This window comes from Oncorhynchus nerka, linkage group LG26, assembly GCF_034236695.1.
Source record: "Oncorhynchus nerka isolate Pitt River linkage group LG26, Oner_Uvic_2.0, whole genome shotgun sequence".
Taxonomy (NCBI): Eukaryota; Metazoa; Chordata; class Actinopteri; order Salmoniformes; family Salmonidae; genus Oncorhynchus; species Oncorhynchus nerka.
This window is the reverse complement of record NC_088421.1, coordinates 19303020-19329677: the sequence shown is the minus strand read 5'-3', so window position 1 is coordinate 19329677 and position 26658 is coordinate 19303020. Positions and strand designations below refer to the sequence as shown.

General features: G+C 42.6%; 1 protein-coding gene across 1 annotated transcript in view; it reads right to left on the bottom strand.

Moving 5' to 3' along the window:
• The window catches only part of LOC115110903 (ubiquitin carboxyl-terminal hydrolase 43-like), a 95028-nt gene that overhangs the window by 18369 nt on the left and 50001 nt on the right, over positions 1–26658 (bottom strand). Inside the window, exons 5-8 of the mRNA XM_065010217.1 lie at positions 20673–20808; positions 20390–20534; positions 13750–13912; positions 5635–5746 (exon numbers count right to left, since the gene is read on the bottom strand). Coding sequence (XP_064866289.1) covers positions 5635–5746; positions 13750–13912; positions 20390–20534; positions 20673–20808 — 556 coding nt within the window. The remainder of the gene's footprint in view (positions 1–5634; positions 5747–13749; positions 13913–20389; positions 20535–20672; positions 20809–26658) is intronic.

Sequence of the window (26658 nt, the reverse complement as noted above, 5' to 3'; positions counted from 1 at the left end):
ATTTGGGCGGTAAGCAAATTGGAGTGGGTCAAGGGTGTCAGGTAGGGTGGAGGTGATATGGTCCTTGACTAGTCTCTCAAAGCACTTCATGATGACGGAAGTGAGTGCAACGGGGCGGTAGTCGTTTAGCTTAGTTACCTTAGCTTTCTTGGGAACAGGAACAATGGTGGCCCTCTTGAAGCATGTGGGAACAGCAGACTGGTATAGGGATTGATTGAATATGTCCGTAAACACACCGGCCAGCTGGTCTGCGCATGCTCTGAGGGCGCGGCTGGGGATGCCGTCTGGGCCTGCAGCCTTGCGAGGGTTAACACGTTTAAATGTCTTACTCACCTCGGCTGCAGTGAAGGAGAGACCGCATGTTTTCGTTGCAGGCCGTGTCAGTGGCACTGTATTGTCCTCAAAGCGGGCAAAAAAGTTATTTAGTCTGCCTGGGAGCAAGACATCCTGGTCCGTGACTGGGCTGGATTTCTTCTTGTAGTCCGTGATTGACTGTAGACCCTGCCACATGCCTCTTGTGTCTGAGCCGTTGAATTGAGATTCTACTTTGTCTCTGTACTGACGCTTAGCTTGTTTGATAGCCTTGCGGAGGGAATAGCTGCACTGTTTGTATTCGGTCATGTTACCAGACACCTTGCCCTGATTAAAAGCAGTGGTTCGCGCTTTCAGTTCCACGCGAATGCTGCCATCAATCCACGGTTTCTGGTTAGGGAATGTTTTAATCGTTGCTATGGGAACGACATCTTCAACGCACGTTCTAATGAACTCGCACACCGTATCAGCGTATTCGTTAATATTGTTATCTGACGCAATACGAAACATATCCCAGTCCACGTGATGGAAGCAGTCTTGGAGTGTGGAGTCAGCTTGGTCGGACCAGCGTTGGACAGACCTCAGCGTGGGAGCCTCTTGTTTTAGTTTCTGTCTGTAGGCAGGGATCAACAAAATGGAGTCGTGGTCAGCTTTTCCGAAAGGGGGGCGGGGCAGGGCCTTATATGCGTCGCGGAAGTTAGAGTAACAATGATCACAGGTTAATTTCGATGTGAAACACCCAATAATACCAAAGATAATCACCCTCTTTGTTTATATTACTCAGAGACCTGCTGGGATTGGATGTTCTGGAGTGTTTTGCAGAAAATGAAATTGATTTCCTCTCCTTCAAATGAATTCCTGTGAGTTGCTGGCCAGATTCCAGGATACACAACAACACTGATTCTTGTGAAGAGGAGAGAACCAAAAATAGGTGGTGAAGGCATTATGTAAGTAGGAGAACACTGAACCGACTCGTCCTGAAAGGATTGAAACAATACAGTCCTGAAAATACTGTAAATATTGCAAAGATGTTCAAGGTAGTTCCTATTTCTACGATGGCTGTTGCTACGAGTGTGAACATGTTGACTTTCCATGTCAGAAACAAACTAAAGTAAATGAATCAGTTAATAACATAATAGCATGGCTTTGAAATTCATCAGGCATAAATCATATGAGATTGACTAAACCTTTCCATTATTATAGCAGGATAATAATGGGATGGTTGCTGTTTCTCCAGTCATCCTGATGGGGGCAGCTCCCATCTGTCTAACAGCCCTCTCAGGGTTTGTTTAACACTTAAAAGAAAACATTTTGTTATTATTTTCATTAGTCCACTGTTAATACAGTCCCAGAATATTTTGCATGTCAGCAGTCAAGTTTTAAAGAAGCAAAGTGTGGCACATCACCACTTGGCACATCACCATGATGATGTGGAACATGGTTATTCTGACTTTCAGGTCAGAAGGTTTACAAACTCATGCCACCTGTTTAACTGTCCCACATTTTCAGATATTGCACTGTTGCTGGTGGTCTGCAGGGCCGTGTTCCCACCCATACGGGACATGTACTTGAAAAGGTGCCTGAGGAAGTCCAGCAGCATCGTCAAGGATCCCACACACCCCAGACATGAGCTGTTCACTCCCTTACCGTCCGTCAGACGGTATCAAAGCATAAGGTCGGACACCAAGAGTTTCTATTTTTTACATCCTTTTCCTCCCCAATTTCGATCTTGTGTCTTCACTGAAACTCCCCAACGGGCTCGGGAGGCGAAGGTCGAGTCATGCGTCCTCCGAAACATGACCCGTCAAACCGCGCTTCTTAACACTCGCCCGCTTAACCTCACACACACACACACACACACACACACACACACACACACACACACACACACACACACACACACACACACACACACACACACACACACACACACACACACACACACACACACACACCCCAATTGCTGCTATCACTCTCATTTACTATTGCTAATACTGCACAACTTTAACACTTCCCCCCCTAATCCCCCCTTTCTCTGATACATGTGTAAATATTGGACTATAAATTGTGCTTTCCTATATTACACTTATGCTAAGATGTTTATTCTATTTTCCTGAGCCAATTACGTTTTGTTCTTATTGTTATCTTTTATTATTTCTTATTGTTGTTGTATTGTCGAGAAGGAACCTTCAACTAAGCATTTTATTGGACGCTGTACACCATGTGTATCCTGTACATATGACTAATTAAACTTGAGGGGACGGGAAAATGGGTGTCCTTAAATGGATTGCCAAAAGGGGGATCCACTTCTCCTCTTGATGCATTTGGATTGACATTATATTATGAATAAAAACGATGAAAAAAGACAAATCTTTGCAAAGCTATACAGAATGACAATACTAATGAGGAATTATATGTCAAAAGCTGCTATGGGACTGTACATTAGGATGCCGTGTGGGCATACAGCTCAACACCGACCTGTCATGGGGTAACCTAGAATAAAGATACTAGATCTAAAATCTAGGACGTCGGGGGAATAACCAGACCTCATAAAGGAATCTGTGAGGCCTGCAGTTTGTCTAAATACCTTAGAGAGTCTTGAAGAGGGTTTTTCTATATTTGTGTTCAACCTGAGATAGCGAACACAGAACACATTAAGTGCTCTTATGACTGCTCCAACTGAAATGCCGGAATGGTTTAAAATGGAAGAAGAATGGATTTCCCACTGGGTCACACTGTCCTCTATAAATGCATGTGTAAAGCAGCTACATATTTGAGGTCCTAGTGTTTATCACATTACCCTCTGGCAGCTTTCCATGAGATGTTTTTTTGTGAACAGCTTCACTGAGAATACCTCAACCTTCCCAAAGTCTTCAAAGTGAATTACCTGTCAAAAGCTTGAAACGAAAGATGACAAAAGTGGACCTGGAATTAGTTTTCCTCTCATCTAGTACTTAGCCACTTTGTTTAAGCCCTGTATTCTGCTTAGCATGATAGACTTGTTTCTACATGCAAAGACCACCCATGCCACACACAGATACAGTATATACCCGTGTGTGTGTGTGTGTGTGTGTGCATCCCACCCACTGCAGGCTACAGTCTAAGAATGTGTGAAAAGCTCTGGTGTGTGTGTGTGAAGCAGAAAGAGGCTCAGCTCAGGTGTGTGTGTATGTGCGTGTGTGACAGGTGTGTGAGAAGGTATGAGTAAGTGAGAGGGAAAATGAACAAATAAGCACCTAGGTTTGGTCTGTCATACCCTGTCAGAATGACTGCTGTGTAGATAGGAAGAAAAACACAGCTAAAACACAACACCACGCAACAATACATCTCTGAGCTTCTACCTGTCTCAGCCAGAACACTGCATGAGGCAAGAGGAGACCAAACAATATTGAATTAAACACAAGAGTTGTTATAGTAGCACACGCACTCCAAGAGAAAATCATTGCTTTCAGTAACTTTCAGTCTTAAATCTACCTGGGTTAATTACTGCTTGTGTTACGAGAACATTATGATTTGGTAGATAGCAACACTATTTACACGTGAGAATAATGTTCTGATGCTTTCCCATTACAATCTAAGCACTGACGGATTTCTGCTTAATCCCTCACGTATTACCATAACATCATCTGTCTGTGACATGGTCTGTCTCTGTGTGACAAATATCCATTCTCCATTCCACATGTACAAATCTCCTCATCTCCTGTATTGAATCTTCAATTAAATCTCATCAGTTCCCCATCTTCACAGAGTGTCACTGTGAGGACATCATGTAGTGTCATGAATTACAGCTGTGAGTCTGAGCCACAGCTTGCTCAAGGAGGGGTGCTGTTATCCTTTAATTATACACAGTCACCAACACCATGTCATTTGAATGGTTAGCGTAGCATACGTACCATGTCATCCTGTCTGCTCGAGTGAGCAGCTCCATGCTGACTGAGATGTCAGGCAACGGAGAGGCAACATCAGGATCCAATGAGGCAGACTGACTGGCTTACTGCCACTCTGCTGCTATTGGACTCCATTGCTGTGGTCTAAAATTAGATGAGGGTAGAAAATCCACTTTTGAAAGTAAGTGATTGCTGCCATAAATGCAGGTTGATGCGTATCTGTCCTTTCAAGCTCTAGAGAATTGTATTATTGAGGCAAAACATCTATTTGGAGTGTCTCTCTCTTGCCTGAGGTCGGCTCCTTACACTGATTTTGTAAGCTAGACTTGAATTAAATAGCCAACTGGAGGTTTAAAAAAGGACAGGATAAATCCAATACAGAGTTTAACACTCTCACTCTTCCTTCATGGCATCTCTGTCTCTCCTCTCTTCACAGAATGCTAACCTATCATTTCCTTTCTCTCTAAAACATCAGGAGTCTTTAGCAAACCGACAGACAAACATGCAGGCAGTCTGGTGGCCATGCAACCGCCTTAGAGAGTCAGACACTAACTGGAAAGCTGTTTAGCGACATGATTAACATCATGCTATGCTGCGCTGAACCGCAATCAGAGGTCACACAGCTGGGCGCATCTAAGCAGACTGTTTGTTTTGCATTTGTATCACTACATGTTTGTCCAATGTTCTTCGGTTGCCCCAACAAAGGTGGAGACAGTGCAAACAAGCCACTTGGTTTGGATCTTCCAGCAAGACAATAACCCCAAGCACACATCAGAATCCACAAAGAAAATAATTGGCCACAAATTGTATATTTTGTAATGGCCATCTCAGTCTCCTGACTTGAAACCCTTTGAAAACCTGTGGTTTGAATTCAAGAGGGCAGTCCATAAGCGCAGACAAAAGTTATTAAGGATCCAAATTAATTATGTATGGAGAAATGGTCTAAGATTCCTCTCAATGTGTTCTCCAACTCATAAAAGGCTCAGTGCCGTTTACCTCGCAAGGTGAGGAATTGAAAGGTATTGAAAACAGGGGTGTCAATCATTTTGACGCCTAACTTTTTGAGAAAAAATATATTACGTGTTAGACAAAATATATATTTTTAGGAGCAATTGTATTAGTATAAAATAATATTTAAAAAAAAATGTAGCATACAATATAGCTCAGTATTTGAATTATTTATTTTATATAGTAATTTTTGAGATCTTTATCAAGGGGGTTAATAATTTTGAACCTGACTGTATATGCACATACCATAAAGTAGTTTTGGTTAGGTGTTTTTTTTTATACTCAAGAGGTAGCCCATACTGTACTAGAAGACAAGACATAGAGAGATATGACAGGCAGAAAACACACTAGCCCAGGGTCAGAGGTTAGGGTTGGAGAGTCGCTGAGCCATTAGCTGTGTGTCAGCTATGGTCTTCCAGTGTTGTACCTGGGCCTGTGCTCCGTTGATCATCAGGTAGTAGAGCTTGCTGAGGATGCTCTGCTGCAGCTGGTCCCAGGAGGTGGAGCGGTCCTCCCTCATCAGGAACGGAGGTCCAAACCTGAGGAGCAGATGGGAACACATGATGACCATTCAGTCAGAAGAGATAGGATCTTAGACAGTTATCAATGGGATACGTGAAGTGAACTGATCAAAAAAATGTATTTCATTGATGAGCATGTTTGTGGTCAACTAACATTTCATTGACCCAAATGACTGTTTAATCAATATACAGTGAGAGAAGGAGTAGAGTAGAGTACACATCCTGCATTCACTTCTCACACTGTCATATAGGCAGAACCACACTGGCCCTGCTTAGGTCGCTGGTTTCTTACTAGTCTTCAGGCCCCCTTCACCTATTGTCACGGATGACGCTCCACCTATGTAATCACCATTATACCAGAGCTCTCATTACAGTGTATCTATATGAGACACACATAGATAATTATACATTATAACAACATTACAGGCATGGCCCTGCATCAGAGCTGAAAGATCACATGATGCCTTCATTTTACGGGACCTCAGATTGAGGCCATGTCTCTGTCATAAACTCCTCATCTTTAACTGGGAGAGGCTGAGGCTTACACACATCATTGAGAGATAACACCACGGTGAGGATTCGTCACAGGGTTAATCAAGGTGCATCTCAATGATCTATCAAATTGAGATGAAATGTTTTCCTCAGTGTACGTCGATCTGGCAGGTAACACGACCCAAAGCTGAATATTTTGTGAATATTTCGTAAATATTTCTCTGGCCTTCACTACAAAATGTAGCTTGATTAGGTCTATGTGAAAGTGCACGAACCCTATCAAAATGTATTTCTCATCTGAGTCTTAAAGTAAAATATTGATTCTGTTTTAATTCAATACCCATCATAGTTTCATGAAGGGTTGTCTCATTACCTCATGGAGACCATGTAGATACTCAAGGTGCATTAAGTTATCGCAAACACTGTTCAACATTGTTAACATTAATGTCATTGTCCTCCATTCAACATACTGTACTTTCCACGGATTGTTGTATAATTGCAGACCCACATTCCATGGTCACTATGAGCAACAGCTGAAACAACCAGGGAATAAAGAGAGACAACACAACAAAAGGCCTTCATTTTCTGTGCTTTGAGGTGTTTGTTCCTTTATTTCCAGGACTTGTTATGCTGTTCAGATCATCGGCCCATAGTCTTGTCAAGCCCTCTCTCTATGGCAGGCCCTGGTACACAGTACTACCCCTCTCTCTATGGCAGGCCCTGGTACACAGTACTACCCCTCTCTCTATGGCAGGCCCTGGTACACAGTACTACCCCTCTCTCTATGGCAGGCCCTGGTACACAGTACTACCCCTCTCTCTATGGCAGGCCCTGGTACACAGTACTACCCCTCTCTCTATGGCAGGCCCTGGTACACAGTACTACCCCTCTCTCTATGGCAGGCCCTGGTACACAGTACTACCCCTCTCTCTATGGCAGGCCCTGGTACACAGTACTACCCCTCTCTCTATGGCAGGCCCTGGTACACAGTACTACCCCTCTCTCTATGGCAGGCCCTGGTACACAGTACTACCCCTCTCTCTATGGCAGGCCCTGGTACACAGTACTACCCCTCTCTCTATGGCAGGCCCTGGTACACAGTACTACCCCCTCTCTATGGCAGGCCCTGGTACACAGTACTACCCCTCTCTCTATGGCAGGCCCTGGTACACAGTACTACCCTCTCTCTATGGCAGGCCCTGGTACACAGTACTACCCCTCTCTCTATGGCAGGCCCTGGTACACAGTACTACCCCTCTCTCTATGGCAGGCCCTGGTACACAGTACTACCCCTCTCTCTATGGCAGGCCCTGGTACACAGTACTACCCCTCTCTCTATGGCAGGCCCTGGTACACAGTACTACCCCTCTCTCTATGGCAGGCCCTGGTATACAGTACTACCCCTCTCTCTTCACCTGAGAATGATGCAAGATTGGAAGTATGTTAAATTGCCTTACAGACACGTCCATGTTCATCCCACAATGATCCCCACACAGTCTATGGTGCCTCCGAGGCACCGTTTTAGCAGTAGCCTTGTAAAGTCTTGAGCTACTACAACAGTCTTGTTAGTTGTCTCTGAAGCACCGTTGTGCTTTATTTGTCTTAGTGTACACAGAGAAGACAGCAAGGAACAGATTGTCCACTGGGCTGCTGGTGGGCATCACTCAGACTGATGAATTTAAGATGTGAGTGTTGATCGTCAGATGATCGCTCTGATAGTTTTGTGTGGGATCATCCATCTAGAACAAAGGCAGCTGTGAGGACTAGCGCATGGCCAAGCCTGCCAATGTCATAACCAAGGCAGTAGAATGGAGCGTAGCTGGGGTAGTGGTGCGATAACAATCCAAAGACATACTACAGAAATACACAGAATTAGCTCCATTGAGACAGACTTTTTCAGAGGACAATTTCACAAATATTTTCTGAAGAAATGAATCGTCAGAATAGCTAACCCCTGATTAACTAAGAGTATCACACACAGCTTTAAGAGAGTGCATAAATTATAAAGAGCTCACAGGTCAAAATGGAATGATTTGGGTTCATCTCAGGGCAAGAACCTAAAACAGACCCCAACCAGCTAGCACATAATGTTCTGAGAACCATATGTTTCTTAGAGCTTGGTGAGAGCCAGGATGTTCTATGGTTATTTTGTATACAACCTTCCCACAACTTTCTGGGAACGGTACAGGATTGTTGCTTGGCTTTGGAACATTCTTATTTTCTTGGTATTTCTTGGTATTTCATTACTTAAACAGAAATGTTCCTAAAAGTTCAAACATGTTAACATTTCATTTCAATTTTGGTAATGTTCTACTGTAGGAACATTGTCCAACTGGTTTGACATTGGGAATATTCTCAAATAGTTCAGAGAATGTTAAAAAACAAAGTAATTCAGCATAACGTTTCACCATGGTTCTATCTAAAGTCATGTTCTCTAATTGTTCCAAGAATGTTAAGAAACAATGTTCTTCTGTGGGAATTTCAGTACTTTAGCATAACGTTTCCTACAGGTTTTAACATGGTTCTATTTAAAGTCATGTTCTCATTTTTCAGAGGGAGGGTTACGAAAACTTTCCATAAAAACCACAAGAAGACTTTAGTAACGTTCAGAGAACTTTCGAAGAACGTTATTTAAAAACATATACATTCTGTTCTCAGCATTAACAAAACTCTATCCTCTATCTTGTTAAGTATGTTCAGGTGCGTTGGCCGCGCCCACTAATTGGCCTGATCATAATGAGTGCTTGTTTCATATGAAATGGGGTATGTTTGAATAGACTAAACTTAACAGATTTGATTTTGTATGCGGAAAAAAACATGGCATGTTAGCTCAATCCTGGTGGCACAATGGACTAATTCCATGGAAAGAGAAAATAAGATTATATACTGAACAAAAATATAAATGCAACATGTAAAATGTTGGTCCCATGTTTCATGAGCTGAAATAAAAGATCCCAGAATTTTTGCATATGGACAAAAATCTTATTTCTCTCAAATTTTGTGAACACATTTGTTTACATCTCTGTTAGTGAACATTTCTCATTTTCTAAAATAATCCATTCACCTGACAGGTGTGACATATCAAGAAGCTGATTAAACACCATTACACAGCTGCACCTTGTGCTGGGGACAATTAAAGGCCACTCTAAAATGTGCAATTGTGTCACACAACACAATGCCACAGATGTCTCAAGCTTTGAGGGAGTGTGAAATTGGCATGCTGACTGCAGGAATGTCCACCAGAGTTTTTGCCCGAGAATTGAATGTTAATTTCTCTACCATAATCACCTCCAACGTTGTTTTAGAGAATTTGACAGTATGTCCAACCAGCCTCACAACCGCAGACCACGTGTAACCACGCCAGACCAGGACCTCCACATCCAGCTTCTTCACCTGTGGGATTGTCTAAGAACAGCTGATGAAACTGAGGAGTATTTCTAAAGTTTGAAAGGAAGTTATTCAAAAACCTCAAAATAACATAGAATTTCTGTTCTCAGAGCATTAATAAAAGCTCCCAGGAAAACTTTCAAGGAACCAGAGTAAAACATTCTCAGAACCTCCCTGCAACCTAAAAATAAATGTTCCCAGAACAGGCTAAATGTTCCCTTCTGTTCTCAGAACGTTGAAAAACCATTCCTTTTTACCAGTCACAAAACGTATGGCTTTGTTCCCACAACCATTGTGAAACCAAAAACATATGTTCACTAACCCACAACTTCCAAGGAACCACATTTTCTAGCTGTGCAGTCTTTGGAATAAATTGCAAAAATAGCTCATATCTCTTAATAATAATTTCACGCTTATGACAGTCAGATTTATTTTCCTCTGTCAGACCAAAACAAATGAGAAAGTTATTTGATCCAAAAAACGTCTGACACTTGTGATAAGATCATCCAATGGAGACTATGAAATGTGTCAGAATTCCCACTGATGCGCATCGCATCTCTCTCCTCAACAGGCAGTTTGTCTGCATGGAAATAAGACTCAGCATCAATATGGGTCACATTATGATTTGTTTGTCCTGTTCCACACTGTGCATAATGATGGGATCACTAAGAAAGAAACATCTAAGCAAATGCAAAATACATTAAATCAATATGGGTGAAGTGGCCTGCTACAAACAGGACTGGATTTCAGACTACAACTAGCAATCTGGCTTTGAACGATCTCAGCGAGGAACTCACATCTAAAGCATGCCGTGTCCAGAGATGATATGGATTAGACAGCAAGCTCTTAGCTCTTTTACTAAGTTATGTATGGAATTGTTTTAAGAAGGTCATACCAAGGTTAATTTAGCTATTTGATTTAGAATTTTATTTGGCCTTACTGCTATTAACCCATACAAACACTTTGAATAACAGATTCACTACTTGGAACAACAGAAAGTGCCCCCAAAACTTCCAAAGGAAGTTATACTGTAATCCCATAATCTTTTTCAACTGGTACCGGGAGACCTTCAGACGACTCTTGTTGTGAGCAACTGACACATACGTGAGAGTCTCAGCTTTCGAAAGAGGGGTCATATTAGTGTGTAGACCACCAAATTGGTGTGTAGACCACCAATTGCTACCCCCTACCCCCATAACTTCTAGGCGTGAAGTTATGGGGGTAGGGGGTAGCCTAATATGGGCCTAATAAATGGCCTTCAGTTCGGAGAAAGTCAAAATAATAATGCATACGTATTTGCCAATTTATCAATTAATTGGCACAATATCGTCCACGTCATCTTTTAAATGAGAAGTATTGGCGCTAGGAAAGTTGATATATGAAAAAACAGATCATTCATCTGTAGGTTACATGTATAACACATTGTTTTAAGCATAAAGTTGTTCCCATGTTCTTACCCAAAATGGGTGCAGCACATGCTAAACACGATTCACATGGGATAAGTATTATCAGACCTCTGAGTTTGCTGAAAAACAGTAGGTTTTTAGGGCAGGGATAATAACCTTCCTACCAGGTAAAAATGACTGACATGGCAGATTCGGACTAAAATGACAGAAGTGGTGATTTGTGATTGTGCACATAATTACATTACCTGAGCTCTTCCAGTAAAACGTATTCTGTCGAATAGGGATTTAGTCATGGAAAGAGCAGGGGTTCCTAATGTTTTGTACACTCAGTAGTTATTGAATATGGGATCATTTATTTTACGTTTCTATGTGGAATTAATGCAATTTCAAAGTATACATAGTTCTGATGATTATTTTGATATTAGATTAATGTAACAACCTGTTAGACAAGGTATTTAAAGGAAAAATCCACCCAAAACCATTCATTCTTTTAATGTACAGTGTTAATTAACACTAATATGTGAGAATAATATTTTTCTCTGAACAAATGTTTCATTTTGGCGTTATAATAAGGTTGGCAACAAAATGGAAAATCGTTGTGGAAATCTGTGGTAGCTCAAATAGACTACAAAATCCACATGCAATGCTCTCTTTATAGGCTGGCTGGCTAGCAAACATAGCTACACACAATAATAACAAAGACAATTTCAGCATGTGCAGTAGCTAGTTAGCTGTAAAATCGCCTAAAGAAACTGCGCTATCAATTTAGGAGTCTACAATCTCAGCATGTTCAACCTGTAGATCGACGTGCCTCACAGAGCGGAATCTGACATTCTCAACGGCACATACACCTTTGAGGAGATGGGAAACGTTGCCCATGCTATGTCTACGGTACAGGCCGGTGCATTCTGGGCGATTCTGGGACAAGGACCGCTCTCCTTCAAGGAGTGAATGGGAGTCTATTGGGCGCTAGCTCAAAAACCAACACTAGCACTAATTTCGCCAAGAAGTACAACATTTAAAATATTTTCCGAGATGTGAGATAATTAAACTTGCTACCTGTAATATCGTATAGCTTTGGAATTGTGATATTACGTACTTTAGAGAAAATAGGCTGTAACGGTTTTCTTGAGTCGAAGGAGAGGCGGACCAAAACGCAGCGTGGTTATTATTCATGCTTCTTTAATAAAGAAACTATACATGAATAGACTAACAAAACAAGAAATGTGAAAAAAAAAACAGCCCTATCTGGTGCAAACACAGAGACAGGAACAATCACCCACAAAACCCAACACCAAACAGGCTACCTAAATATGGTTCCCAATCAGAGACAATGACTAACACCTGCCTCTGATTGAGAACCATATCAGGCCAAACACAGAAACAGACAAACTAGACACACAACATAGACTGCCCACTCAGATCACACCCTGACCAAACAAAACATAGAAACATACAAAGCAAACTATGGTCAGGGAGTGACATGGGCACTTTTCTCGACGTATACACTGACTCTGAGAAGGGTTTGCGTAACGATTATCTTAGCAACCGTGTGACACAGCATGACAACGTGAACGCGAATGGTCGACAGGGTGGTGCGTAGTAACACGTTCCTTCATTCATTGGATTCCTATCTCCTTTCTTTCATATCTCTGGCAACGGCACCATGTAATGCACCCTGAATTAAAGAGGCAGACAAATAGGAAAAATGGGCTAGACCCTCTGTTAAATGTCTCGAGGTAGGAATATTGTAAAAATATAACCAGTGGCTCATTTAAGAGAAGACATCCTCCCGTGTTATGACATTGGCCAGTATTGAAATCTAACATGTATGATAGACGTTTTCACCATCTAAAAGTCCTATTCCAGTGTAGTTAGAGTGACTTTACCACAGTGCTACATCATACCAGACGGATGTCTGCCTGCTTGAACGCCAATAACTCAGATACACATGAAAACATGAAAGGACCCAGGGAATTGATAGAACATCACTCAGGGATGCACAAAAACAATATAACATTCAAAATGGGTGAACCTTTCCTTTAAATTGAAGTTTTAAACATGTTTTTATGTTTACAACTCTGGTTGAAATGAGATGAACAGTACTGGTTGATTACTTTTTTCAAATCCAATATATTTTCCAAGTTGATTCCACATCACAATACGTTGACAAATTACGTTGAAACAACATTGACTGGTTATGAAGTTTGACATCTAACACCAGTGTGTGGTGCCCAGTGGGAGGGTTAATCAGCGATGTTGAAGCATGGGAGAATGCTGAGAGACACTAAGCCTTCTGGATGGGATTGGATTTCTCATGGCCGACACTGTGAGGTCTCCTGAGCGAGTATTGATCCCTCCACTGCTGTCGGGCTGGATGTCTGATGGATTACGCCATCGTGTCAGATGTCAAACTTCACAACCATTCAGTTGGAGACTCGCCTCTCAATTAGATTGACAAGAAACTCTCAGAGGCTGTGACTCATTGACTGTGGCTCTTTCAACCGTCACATGAGATAGTAGAGGCCTTTCTGTGCTGCATATTTCCCCATTGACATTAAAGTCGTGAGGTCTTTTCCTGCTGGCCCAAAGTCGAATGAACAGTCTATATTTAGAAATTACTCATGACCTTATGTTGTAACTGTAACTTTCTCTTTCAATGAGTGATGGTATGAAGAGGTGAACAACACCAACCGCCCCTTAGATCCCAGAGTGTGTTTGAAACAGTCACCTAACCTGACAGCCTGCTGGGCGTTCCAGGCAGCGTTGCACACCAGCAACAGGATCTTCACCGGTACACCATGGTTCAGGAACTCTGATGACAAAGTTCCGGATGGAGGTAACCTTTGACCTTCGGGCCCGGAGGAGTACGGCGACGACGGCAGGCTGTGGTGGTACCCTGCAGGAGAGGAGGAAAGAGGGAGGAGACAAGAGGGGGGGGGGGAGGGGGGGGGGGGGAGTGAAGGAAAGTTAAATATAAGACTTGGCGTTACATTTTATTTGGGAAGGAGCAAACCAGAAGGGAGAACAGATGGAGCGGGCGCTGCAGACTCTCCCAGCAGGATGGTCTTATCTGATGAAGCTTTTCACTCCTGGTGGGTGCCAGCACTTCTCACCAGCTAAGTTCTCTTCCCTCACACTGTGGAGTGTGACTGAGAAAAAGCCTGATGAAATTACAGCACTCACAGACGTGACATTAGCAGATGTTGTGTTACCAACCTACTAACCTCATCCCCAGGCTATTGCGCACAGCGCATATAAGCCTGGGATATCAACCACTCAAAGTTTACTTTAGTGGGAGTGACCATAGAATTATATGCGAGTGATTCTATGGCAAAGTATTTGTCATCGTTTCATTTTAGTGAATCACATGTGCTTGTGGTGTGGTGTGCTTGTGGTGCTCTGTGCTTATGGTGTACTAGCGTACGGGGGAGGGTTAGGGGGAAGGTGTTGTGGAAGATGATTGGTTGGTAGATTAGTTAGATTAAGCCAATGCCTATGCGCCAGGAGTTTCTCCCAGCTCTAACTCCCAGCTCTATGTTTTGGCCAAGTTTGACGCACTGGTCCACCAGACTCATTTGTGCGGGAATGTCTGGGAACGAGATTACCAACCTACAGACAATGCCAACCAATCAGGCGGCACTGGCACCCCAAAACACTTGGTGATAAATCACATGGTAAATAGGACTGTAGACAGAAACGAGCAGCTATTGATTGGCCCAGCGACAGTGTTCTCCCAAAACCACAGCGTTGTATTAAACACCGCTGTTTACACCCATCCAGCTCACAATTAATCATCGCCAACGGTGAATGTCACGCTTGAAGGCCCCAAAGCCGCCAAGATCCTGAGTGTGAGAATATCCCATCATTCAATCCAGCCACACCACAGATCTAATACCAGGATATAGGAGAGTGAAGGAATGCATGGAAACAAAGACCTATTCAATATCAATCAGACCCTTCATGTAAACAGCTCTGATATGATAGAGCCCTGACCCGAGAGTGAACATAATGAGGAAAAGTATTACTGCCCTTCATTTATTCATGTTCAACTAATGAAACAGCTGTTCAAACTCTCTTCAATCATGCTCTGCAATTTACATAAGTTGTTGACCTCTGATCGCTTTGAGGATGATTTATGTAAAGAATCCCTTCTTTAATGACTGGAGAAATGTTCTAGAATTCAGCAGTAAAATGCAGAGGTCACCTCATGGACTGTCCCCACGTGATTGATGCTAAGAGGAGGTCTCTCATTGGTCATTAAATAAAAGTAAAATATTTCCTTATGTTTTTGAATCAGAAATGTATTGTTTCTAGACATCTCCCCCAAGGTCTTTTCACTGGTCTTTAAATTACAACCAGTTTCCTACCTTTAGGTTGATGTCAGCTTTTCAGAATGACAGATGGAGAGTGTCAAAATAGCCCACGGCAGATTCCTGTAGCTACACAGAAACTTCAACTTGTACACACACGCACGCACACACACACACAAATGTAATTTAATATGCCTGTTGATTGTAGTCTCCTGTGATGAGTGATATGACTCTCTATAAGATAATGGAATAGTTGTGTATTCACTCTCCTGTAGTCTAGGGTTACGTCTGAGAAACACTTTAATTTTCAATTCCCTGACAGATGTGAAGGACAGGATGAGCCAGCCTGAACACTGTGAAAGCCAGTAATTAAACACATCTGCCCCCAAAGAGATCCACTTCAATGACTGGATTAGCAGGGTCAGGTATTGACTGGTTCTGAGAAAGCCGTGAAGCCCTATAGCGAAGACAGACACCAAACTGACCACATACCGAGACTGAGACGTCAGTGATTACTAGGGTGGTGGCGGTCATGACATTTTGTCAGCCGGTGATTGTCAAGCAAATAACTGCCGTTCTCATGGAAATTGACCAATAATTAACACATTCAGCATCTCCTGGCTTCCACACATAGCATAGAAAGCCACTGATGCAGACATCAGGATATGAAGAAAAGTTAGTCAATTTCAGAAGAACAGAATAACATACTCTTTGTCCTTATGTTAGGTCCTGATCTGGCTAGGCCATATGGCTGTGGGCTACACTAGTTCATTTTGCAGACAAGATTCGCTTAGAATTTTGTGGCATTTTTTTATAGTATGAATAAAATCGAAAATATATTTTCTCTAAAGGATTTCTGAGTGAAATCCTGCTATTCATCCGGCTATTCTGAGTTGAGCGATTACCAAAGAAGCAGGTCTTCCTATATGCTAAATTTAGAGTTATTTATGCAACTGTAGTTGTGATCAAAACATATAGAACAACGTTTGTATTTTTAATACAAGGCTGCATGATGCCACTAATGATGATTTGAAAAAAGTCACATGAAAGGTAGGAGCTCTGCTTTGTCATTTGCGCAGGCTGTGCACATTTAATCAAATCAAATGTTTATTAGCGGCCAGCAGTTGCCATACCATGCAGTGATGCAACCCGTCAGGATGCTCTCGATGGTGTAGCTGTAGAACCTTTTGAGGATCTGAGGACCCATGCCAAATCTTTTCAGTCTCCTGAGGGGGAATAGGTTTTGTCGTGCCCTCTTTACGACTGTCTTGGTGTGCTTGTACCATGTTAGTTAGGGCATCATTCACAAGTGATAGGCTAATATTGTCACGCATCAGACTGTTCTTGATTTAATTTTGTCTTTACATATACTAAATAATATATGTGAAATTTGTTTTGATTTAGAATGGACCATTATCATAAACCGGTCTCGAAACAGGGGCAGGGGAAAAAATGCACGTAATCTATGCAGTTAAATAACGAATGGAGGACACTTTTCCCGTAGTTAATTTTCATGCCAGCCAGGTAGGCTATACTCCTGTTGTAAAGAGAAATGTGCATAATATTAGGAAAGTTGAGAAATAAATATAGTAGGCCTAGCCTATATAAAGCTCATGGGATCCTCCTCTTTTTAATAGAGGCCATCATTCTGTTTTAGCACGCAATTGCATAGTCTAAAGATATGTTGCGCAACATAAGCTCATGGCCTCTCATGAAGTGTTTGATTAGATTTTTGATGACATTTGCATTGATGTCAGAGTGATTAGAGGGACAATATAGTGCTGAGTACCAGGTAGCTTGTCACGTTTACACCCGCTCCCCCTCCCTGGTGCCAGGCTACCCGTCTTTACACGCACCTGTCACCATCATTACACGCAGCAGAGCTCATTGGACTCACCTGGACTTTACGTGGTTGATTGCCCCTGTATATCTGTCTGTTCCTCGGTGATGTTCCCTGTGTCTGCATTAATTGTTGTTATGTGTTGTTATGTGTTCCTGTTCCTGTCCAGACACTGCTCCTGTTCTGTTTCATGTCCGTCAGTTATTACATCTGTACCTGCTTCCTATCTCCTGTGTCGATCCTTTCATAGTTAGTCAGTTTGGTAGGCTACTAATAACCATCAGCAGCATCAGAGCTTGGAGAAGCCTAATTACCATGACTAAATGGTCATGAGAATTTGAGTAATACAGTCACCGTAACAGCCCTAGTGATGACTTCATGGCGTTCGTCTCCTGCACTGAGTGACCTAGTTAGCCAGGCTTCTGAATGTCCTCACTGAGGAGCCTGAACTAATTATTGGGCTTTTCAAACAAGTGTTCCACATCAGTTCCACCTAAACTGGAAGCCCAGGCTGTTTGTTAGACAGTAAATTGAAGCACATGTTGAAAATCCCACTGATGCCCTGACATGGGGAACTCTATGGCCTGGCAGCCAGGCAGCATACTGTATTACAACCATACTATATTAGAGACACAATGGATAAACCATGTCATGGTGGGCTGCAGGGTCGACTGAGTTTGGATCAGTCATTGATTAGATGAAGTCATGCAATCTGTTATTAATTTCCTTAATATGAGCCTGGTATGAACAAGCAAGACACTGTCAACCCAAAGAAGGGGAATACCTGATGGGAAAAAAAACATGTTATCTGTGTGTATGATGCACTTCACTGAATGTGAAATAAGATACTTCTATGAGAATTGCCATGACAATGGAGCTTTGTGGGTACAGAATCAATGTTTACATAAACTGACATAGAAAGTGCTTACACCTCTCTTCCTATTTCACCATGCCATGAAAGGTCAGGCAGGAGGGAAAATACTCCCAGACACCATCATCTCTCATGAATCTTTTGTGCCACACTGGGATATTCCATACATTGTAGATAGTTCATGTAAACCTTGATGACAGCGACTCAATTACTCATTCTCCTCGCTGACAACCATCAAATGAAAATGCTGCCAGGCACAGACAAACGCACACTCCACCATTTTTCTACAGGCCGCTCATCAAGGTGTGAAGTGACATTACTGATAGGCTGTGTGTCAAACAGAGGTGGACAGCCCCTTTTTCACATTTTTATGATTTTGAACATGATTCTAGGACATTTAGTGAGAGCCTTTAGTGACAGCCAGTCGCTGATGTGCTTAAAGTGAGCCACCCTTTGAATTCGCCAACTAAAATACTGTAGTATGGTGCCACGGCTCTTGTTTTTTTTTAGCCATACAGTAAGTGCTACAATTCATTTCAGTTGATGCCTCAGCTTGACAGCTTCTATTGGTACCTGAGACACTCCATTCAGACAGTCTAGGTATTCAGACATATCCAGTTTGTCAAAGCACAAGCCTGCAACACTAGTGTTGAACATCTCTGTCTAGGAGTTACTATACAATTCAGGCGAGCTCAGGTTTTCAAAGCCGAACATGAACACTTTAGAAACTTTAACTTCCAGCTATAGAGGCATTATGGCAGTCCTCCTGACCCAGAAACTGTGGAGAAATTAGCTGCTGTCTGGTCAGTCTTTAGAGGCCACTTCACTCAAAGACACTGCCAGCCCTGTACCTGACCAACACTGTCAATTGCTTATTGAAAGGATTTCTTCCAAGCAGAGAGGCTGAAAAGAGCTCTGTAGAGTCCCACATGCTTTTCATACTGAGAGAAGTAGTGAGTAAAGTATGCTGTATGTAAACTAGGGAGTAGTACAGGAGTGGTATAGTAGAGGAGTCTTTTAAATCAGTGTAGACACTGTTCTGGGGAAGAACAGATACGACTCCATTCCCATTCATAGTTAATGTGCGTGAGGTGCATGATCCCTAAAGGCATATTGATTTCAAGTACACAAAATGTATCTTCCATTAGCAGCAGTGACCATTAACGTTTATGAGCAGTGACAACTCATCATGATTTAAAGAGGCACATTACACAACCCAATGAGGTATAAGCTGAGGTGAAGCCTCCTGCATCATTACTCAGTATTCATTGTGTAACAGTGTTTGAGTTCTGTTATCAGACTGGATGTGCATGAAATGAGAGGATACTCTGTTCAGCAGGGAGGTGGTGAGAGAGGCCTCTCCATATCCACCCCAGTCTGAGAAAACATCCCAGGAGGATTCAGTGTGTGTGTGTGTGTGTGTGTGTGTGTGTGTGTGTGTGTGTGTATTTGTGTGTGTGTGTGTGTGTGTGTGTGTGTGTGTGTATTTGTGGTGTGTGTGCGTGCGTGCGTGTGTGTGTGTGTGTGTGCAGACCAATCAAACTGAGTAGTCGATTACGTGTGGTCTAACCAAAGATGATAAAGGAGAGACAGATTTCTCCAATAACTTTGCTCAGTGGTGATGCAAAGAAGTATCATTTTCAGGGACAAACCCAGCTCTGCAAAACCCAGGGTGAAAAATGTGGTAAAACTATCCACACAATCTGGCTTCTGGGAACAATGTCTGTTTGCCCTTCACATCATCAGTACAATTACAGAGGAGAGATATTTCAAACATAAATCATTCGATGACAGCAAATCTTTGCGGAAAATAATGGTGATTTGAGTAGATCTGAGCATCTGAGTTTTATTGAAAATGTGTTTATAAGCACACATGTTCCCCAATGACTGCTTATTCTACATTGGTAGTTCCTCATGGAATCTATCAGAACCAAAGTACACAAACAAATGTGTGTGTCTGTTTTCTCACAGCAAGGTCATTCATTATCTTGTTTAAAAAGAAACAATGCATTTCTCCTCAGTTGTTCATCCTGATGTTTGGAAGGCTTGTGCCAACAGTGCACAGTTCGGGTAAAAGCTACAGTACAAAGAGCATGTAATTATCACCACCAGAGGAAGGACAGACTTTCACATAATACCCTGGTATTTCACAGAGGTTGTACATCCCATTCTGTTATTACAGTATTACCTCTATATGGTCTTGACTGAGAAAGGCTTATTTCACGATGGGACTGAAATGACCCCTGCTTGCTCATACAGTGAAAAAGGAACAGATTCTATTGGATGATCTTGGTTGATAGTGGTGATATTGATTTGAATGTCCCTGGAATATGTAGTTGTTGCTACGGTTACCTGAGAGTAGTGCAGAGCCTCCTCTGATGTATAGGGGCGGGGCCTGGAAGGCATAGATGATGTCAGTCTCGGCTATGCACGTCAGATCCTCCTCATCAAAGAAGGAGCGCTGAAAGCCTGTGGTGTAGATCTCTGTCAGGATCACCTGAAAGAGAGAGGGAGAGAGGGAGAGCGAGAGATAGCAAGAGTATCCATCTTATTTAATCAGAGACTTGGAAAATGGAGTGAAAGTGTATCTGAGGATAGCGTGCATCATCAAGAAGAGTGAGACAAGATCACCTACCTGGTCTGGGGAGATCTTCCCCTCATCCGCCAACATCCTTCTAAGAAAGGCCAGCGAACCAAAGAGAGGCACAGCCAGCCCGATGCGCAGGTATCTCTGACCCTTCGTACTGAAGACCAGAGTAACACACAAAGACCTGTCGAGTGAAGGGGAGAGAGCGAGAGAGAGAGAATAGCCGCTGCATTGAAATCACTACCATTTTTATTGCTACCATTTTCATTAGCTCTTCAGAGACTAAGTCATTGGTATGTTGTTATTTACAAGGCCATACTGAGACAGCTCCCATTTTACCTGTGTATCTACATTGTCCAGCAGACTAATGACAATTATCAATTAAAGTGAGTTTTGTGATGTCTTGTTGATGACCTGCTCTATAATCCACCATGGAGAAGATTTAACATGATAAAAATAGTGAGAGATGCCACTGCCAGCACACAGGCATTATCACACATGGGGACAGAGGACACACAGTAGTGGGGGATATACAGTATTATACAACGGGTGGGTCTAATCCTGAATGCTGATTGGTTAAAACCTCATTCCAGCAGGTGTCTATTCCACAAGTTACCAACGGCTAAATCTATGACGTTAAAATGCCTATTTACTCTGTTCCATCTGACTGCGCAATCCACTGTCTCATCAGCCCAGCCAGGTAATTTATAAACTCCACTATGAAAAGCATCTAACATTCCGTCCTCAACAGCAGAGATTTGAATAAACCTTACTGTCTGTCACTCCGACATTTGCAATATTGTTTCAATATTCAAATTCGATCTCCAGCTGTCCCATAGTAATGAACGTGTCGGGAGTTGGAATGAGACAGACAGGTAGGCAGCTTTTCTCAGCCAGTCTAAATCATGAATTAGCATAATTTCTCTGGATATATACAAATAACTATCAATAGAAAACAGGTAAAACTAAACGAAGAGCAGCTAGTTTGAAGTTTTTCCAGTTTCAGTTTGAAGTGATTGTGTTAGCTGTGTTGTTGGCTAGCTCTTAAACAACAGTGTCCTGACGAGAGAGCACATGTTCTACGCCAGGTGAAATCGTGCATCATTAGCTCATTGTTATGGACGTATCCAAATAAATGTCACTAGAAAACAGCTTAAAATGCAAATGCAGCTACTTTGTTGTTATTCTGGCTGCACTGTTGACGTGACTGTAAGTTAACCGTAGTTGGCTAGCAAGCAAGTGATAAGAACATTGCCGGCCAATATGGCAATGGAATATTTAGAATGAACGACTGGGTCACGTCCATAGATAAAGAACAAAAAGACTGAATGACTGGGTCGCGTCTCTGGCAACCGAACCGATAGAATGAACGACCAATCGGCTTAGGTAGCAACCCTAGATTTGTGTCGGGACTATATCTTGTGGAAGGATGAAATAGTATGAATAAATCCATCAAAATAACGTTTTTAATTAAAATATGTAAATCATTATTTGAATATGTTGGTAACCCATTGTATAAAAGTGACAATGCCCTCGAAGCCGGTGTTTGGAGGATATATTGGCACGGTTTGCTGGCCCTTGTCAGGATTCACCTAGCGGTCATGATTTTGGGCTGTACAAATGTTTGATGTATTAGAATAACTGATTATGCTTACGTTATATTAATAGAAGGGGAGGGGTTATAAGACCGCTCCTTACATTTATAGGGTCCTAGACTACAGATAAACAACATATATTTTCATTATATGGTTTTAGAATGGTACCACAGTTGTTTTCTCATTCACTCACTCAATGTGTGACTAAGACAGAACTCTGCAGGGGAGTGTGGGAGATAAGAGACTACTCAGACATTCTACAATAGATCAACATTTAGGGAGGAGACATTTATTGCCTAGCTTTTTAGATAAACACTGAAACTCTATGTTTGTATAGCCATGGATGCAGGGTTTTGCTCTCAGGAGTAAAAAAGTAATGACGTAGTCAGTGACATCACTAAGGCGGGACTTTGATTTAATAAAACAACTTGAGACATTTTGTTTGAGGTAGAACTTACTCAGAAACATGCATGCTATGTTCCTATTTGTCAACTTCTGTCTGCAATTGCATTACTAAAGGTTTTTGAATGATTTAATTTTTATTTTATTTTTTTATTTCACCTTTATTTAACCAGGTAGGCTAGTTGAGAACAAGTTCTCATTTGCAACTGCGACCTGGCCAAGATAAAGCATAGCAGTGTGAGCAGACAACACAGAGTTACACATGGAGTAAACAATAAACAAGTCAATAACACAGTAGAAAAAAAAGAAAAAAAAGGGGAGTCTATATACATTGTGTGCAAAAGGCATGAGGTAGGCGAATAATTACAATTTTGCAGATTAACACTGGAGTGATAAATGATCAGATGGTCATGTACAGGTAGAGAGATATTGGTGTGCAAAAGAACAGAAAAGTAAATAAATAAAAACAGTATGGGAATGAGGTATGTAATAATGGTTGGGCTATTTGCCGATAGACTATGTACAGCTGCAGCGATCGGTTAGCTGCTCAGATAGCAGATGTTTGAAGTTGGTGAGGGAGATAAAAGTCTCCAACTTCAGCGATTTTTGCAATTCGTTCCAGTCACAGGCAGCAGAGAACTGGAACGAAAGGCGGCCAAATGAGGTGTTGGCTTTAGGGATGATCAGTGAGATACACCTGCTGGAGCGCGTGCTACGGATGGGTGTTGCCATCGTGACCAGTGAACTGAGATAAGGACTTGTAGATGACCTGGAGCCAGTGGGTCGGGCGACGAATATGTAGCGAGGGCCAGCCGACTAGAGCGTACAAGTCGCAGTGGTGGGTGGTATAAGGTGCTTTAGTGACAAAACGGATGGCACTGTGATAAACGGCATCCAGTTTGCTGAGTAGAGTGTTGGAAGCAATTTTGTAGATGACATCGCCGAAGTCGAGGATCGGTAGGGTAGTCAGTTTTACTAGGGTAAGTTTGGCGGCGTGAGTGAAGGAGGCTTTGTTGCGGAATAGAAAGCCGACTCTTGATTTGATTTTCGATTGGAGATGTTTGATATGAGTCTGGAAGGAGAGTTTACAGTCTAGCCAGACACCTAGGTACTTATAGATGTCCACATATTCAAGGTAGGAACCATCCAGGGTGGTGATGCTGGTCAGGCGTGCGGGTGCAGGCAGCGAACGGTTGAAAAGCATGCATTTGGTTTTACTAGCGTTTAAGAGCAGTTGGAGGCCACGGAAGGAGTGTTGTATGGCATTGAAGCTCGTTTGGAGGTTAGATAGCACAGTGTCCAAGGACGGGCCGGAAGTATATAGAATGGTGTCGTCTGCGTAGAGGTGGATCAGGGAATCGCCCGCAGCAAGAGCAACATCATTGATATATACAGAAAAAAGAGTCGGCCCGAGGATTGAACCCTGTGGCACCCCCATAGAGACTTCCAGAGGACCGGACAGCATGCCCTCCGATTTGACACACTGAACTCTGCAAAGTAATTGGTGAACCAGGCAAGACAGTCATCCGAAAAACCGAGGCTACTGAGTCTGCCGATAAGAATATGGTGATTGACCGAGTCGAAAGCCTTGGCAAGGTCGATGAAGACGGCTGCACAGTACTGTCTTTTATCGATGGCCATTATGATATCGTTTAGTACCTTGAGCGTGGCTGAGGTGCACCCGTGACCGGCTCGGAAACCAGATTGCACAGCGGAGAAGGTACGGTGGGATTCGAGATGGTCAGTGACCTGTTTGTTGACTTGGCTTTCGAAGACCTTAGATAGGCAGGGCAGGATGGATATAGGTCTGTAACAGTTTGGGTCCAGGGTGTCTCCCCCTTTGAAGAGGGGGATGACTGCGGCAGCTTTCCAGTCCTTGGGGATCTCAGACGATATGAAAGAGAGGTTGAACAGGCTGGTAATAGGGGTTGCGACAATGGCGGCGGATAGTTTCAGAAATAAAGGGTCCAGATTGTCAAGCCCAGCTGATTTGTACGGGTCCAGGTTTTGCAGCTCTTTCAGAACATCTGCTATCTGGATTTGGGTAAAGGAGAACCTGGAGAGGCTTGGGTGAGTAGCTGCGGGGGGGGGGGGGGCGGAGCTGTTGGCCGAGGTTGGAGTAGCCAGGCGGAAGGCATGGCCAGCCGTTGAGAAATGCTTGTTGAAGTTTTCGATAATCATGGATTTATCGATGGTGACCGTGTTACCTAGCCTCAGTGCAGTGGGCAGCTGGGAGGAGGTGCTCTTGTTCTCCATGGACTTCACAGTCTCCCAGAACTTTTTGGAGTTGGAGCTACCGGATGCAAACTTCTGCCTGAAGAAGCTGGCCTTAGCTTTCCTGACTGACTGCGTGAAAAATATTGTCATAATGCTAATTTCACCAATGAACCAATGATTGACAAAGAAGGACGTAAGGAACGAACCTTAACACCCTCAACTTCTTCTCGGGCCTAACAACACCCATGCCAATATATCCTCCAAACACTGGCTTCTCAGGCAATACTTAAGTAAGTAAAGGTTGTTGAGCTGTGAGATCCCCTGCTGTCTGGACTCAGGGTAACCTATACAATGGGGGTCAAGGATTCTCAGCACATGCTATAGTGAGAGGTATGAAGCGGTCATGCAGTCTGTGTACATCTATATGCACAGACGCAGCGCACCTGAGTCCATTCCTTTATTTGCCTTTGACTAGGCAGTAGGAACACCAAAACAGTGCCTCATATTATCACGGTTCTTTTTGTGTCTCAAGACACAAACAGTGAAGGCAGTAGTTAATCAATGATGCTCTGAGCAGGCAAGCGTCACTAATTCATACTAATTATCTTGTTTGGAACCATTCTGGGAGCGACAAAACATCCCCACACACTCAACAGCTCAGAACTAGAAAGGCAGGCATAGGGATAATTAACAATCTATAACGTTACATGATGCATCCAATACCTATAATGGGAATTCAATTTCCAGTGACTGAATACTCAACTAAAGCCCTCAATTGAATGGTAATCTGAGTCTATGATTATACTAAACTACTGCAAATAGTGGCTACATCCCGAGAACACCTTTCAGAGGTTTAGCTCCCCGTCTCTGAGTACAAAGCTGAATCAATCATGATAATGAATCGCAAACCTTTTCCTCAGGAGCACAGGAACATTATACAAAGAGATCTCTGAAGGATCTTTACAGTAACAACATGCTGATCTGTAATGAGTGGCTCATTTAGTGAAGTTAATGTGTTTAAATGGAGACGCCTGCCATACCACTCAGTCCATTAGGGTACAACATCAATATGGGTCAATGTGGCTGACTCTGCCACATTGGTTAACACACTAGATCATAACTAACCACATACTGTATATATGACATGTGGGAACACATTTCTGTCAGAAAATAGGTACTGTAGCAGTCCAATAAATAAATGTATATGTGTGAGGTTGGGGTTGGTGTTAATGACTGTTGGTGTTGAAAGTCTGCACTTTATTTTGTGTTAGGGTTTATGGAGATAGTTTTGTATATGACACCTTTTTTCTTATATGGGCAACCATGTACAAAATCTTAAAAGGCAAACCATCTGTTTCTTCCTTTCATAACTGTCTACAGTATTCAATGCCATTAGCCAAAAGTAGAACGAATGAGGCGATTATGTAAAGTTTGGCTGGCAAGCTGTTTGTTAGAGCTAGATTTTTAAAAACGATTCTCCAATTAGCATAAAAGCTTGCTTTAGATTTGTACCTTGTCAGCTCGGGAATTCGAACTTGCAACCTTTCGATTACTAGTCCAACGCTCTAACCACTAGGCTACCCTGTCTTGGCTGTGTGTTTAGGGTTGTTGCCCTGTTGAAAGGTGAACATTGACCCAGTCTGAGGTTCTGAGTGCTCTGGAGCAGGTTTTCATCAAGGATCTGTCTGTACTTTACTACGTTCATCTTTCCCTCTATCCTGACTAGTCTCCCAGTCCCTGCTGCTGAAAAACATCCCCACAGCATGATGCTGCCACCACCATGCTTCACCATAGGGATGGTGCCAGGTTTCCTCCAGACG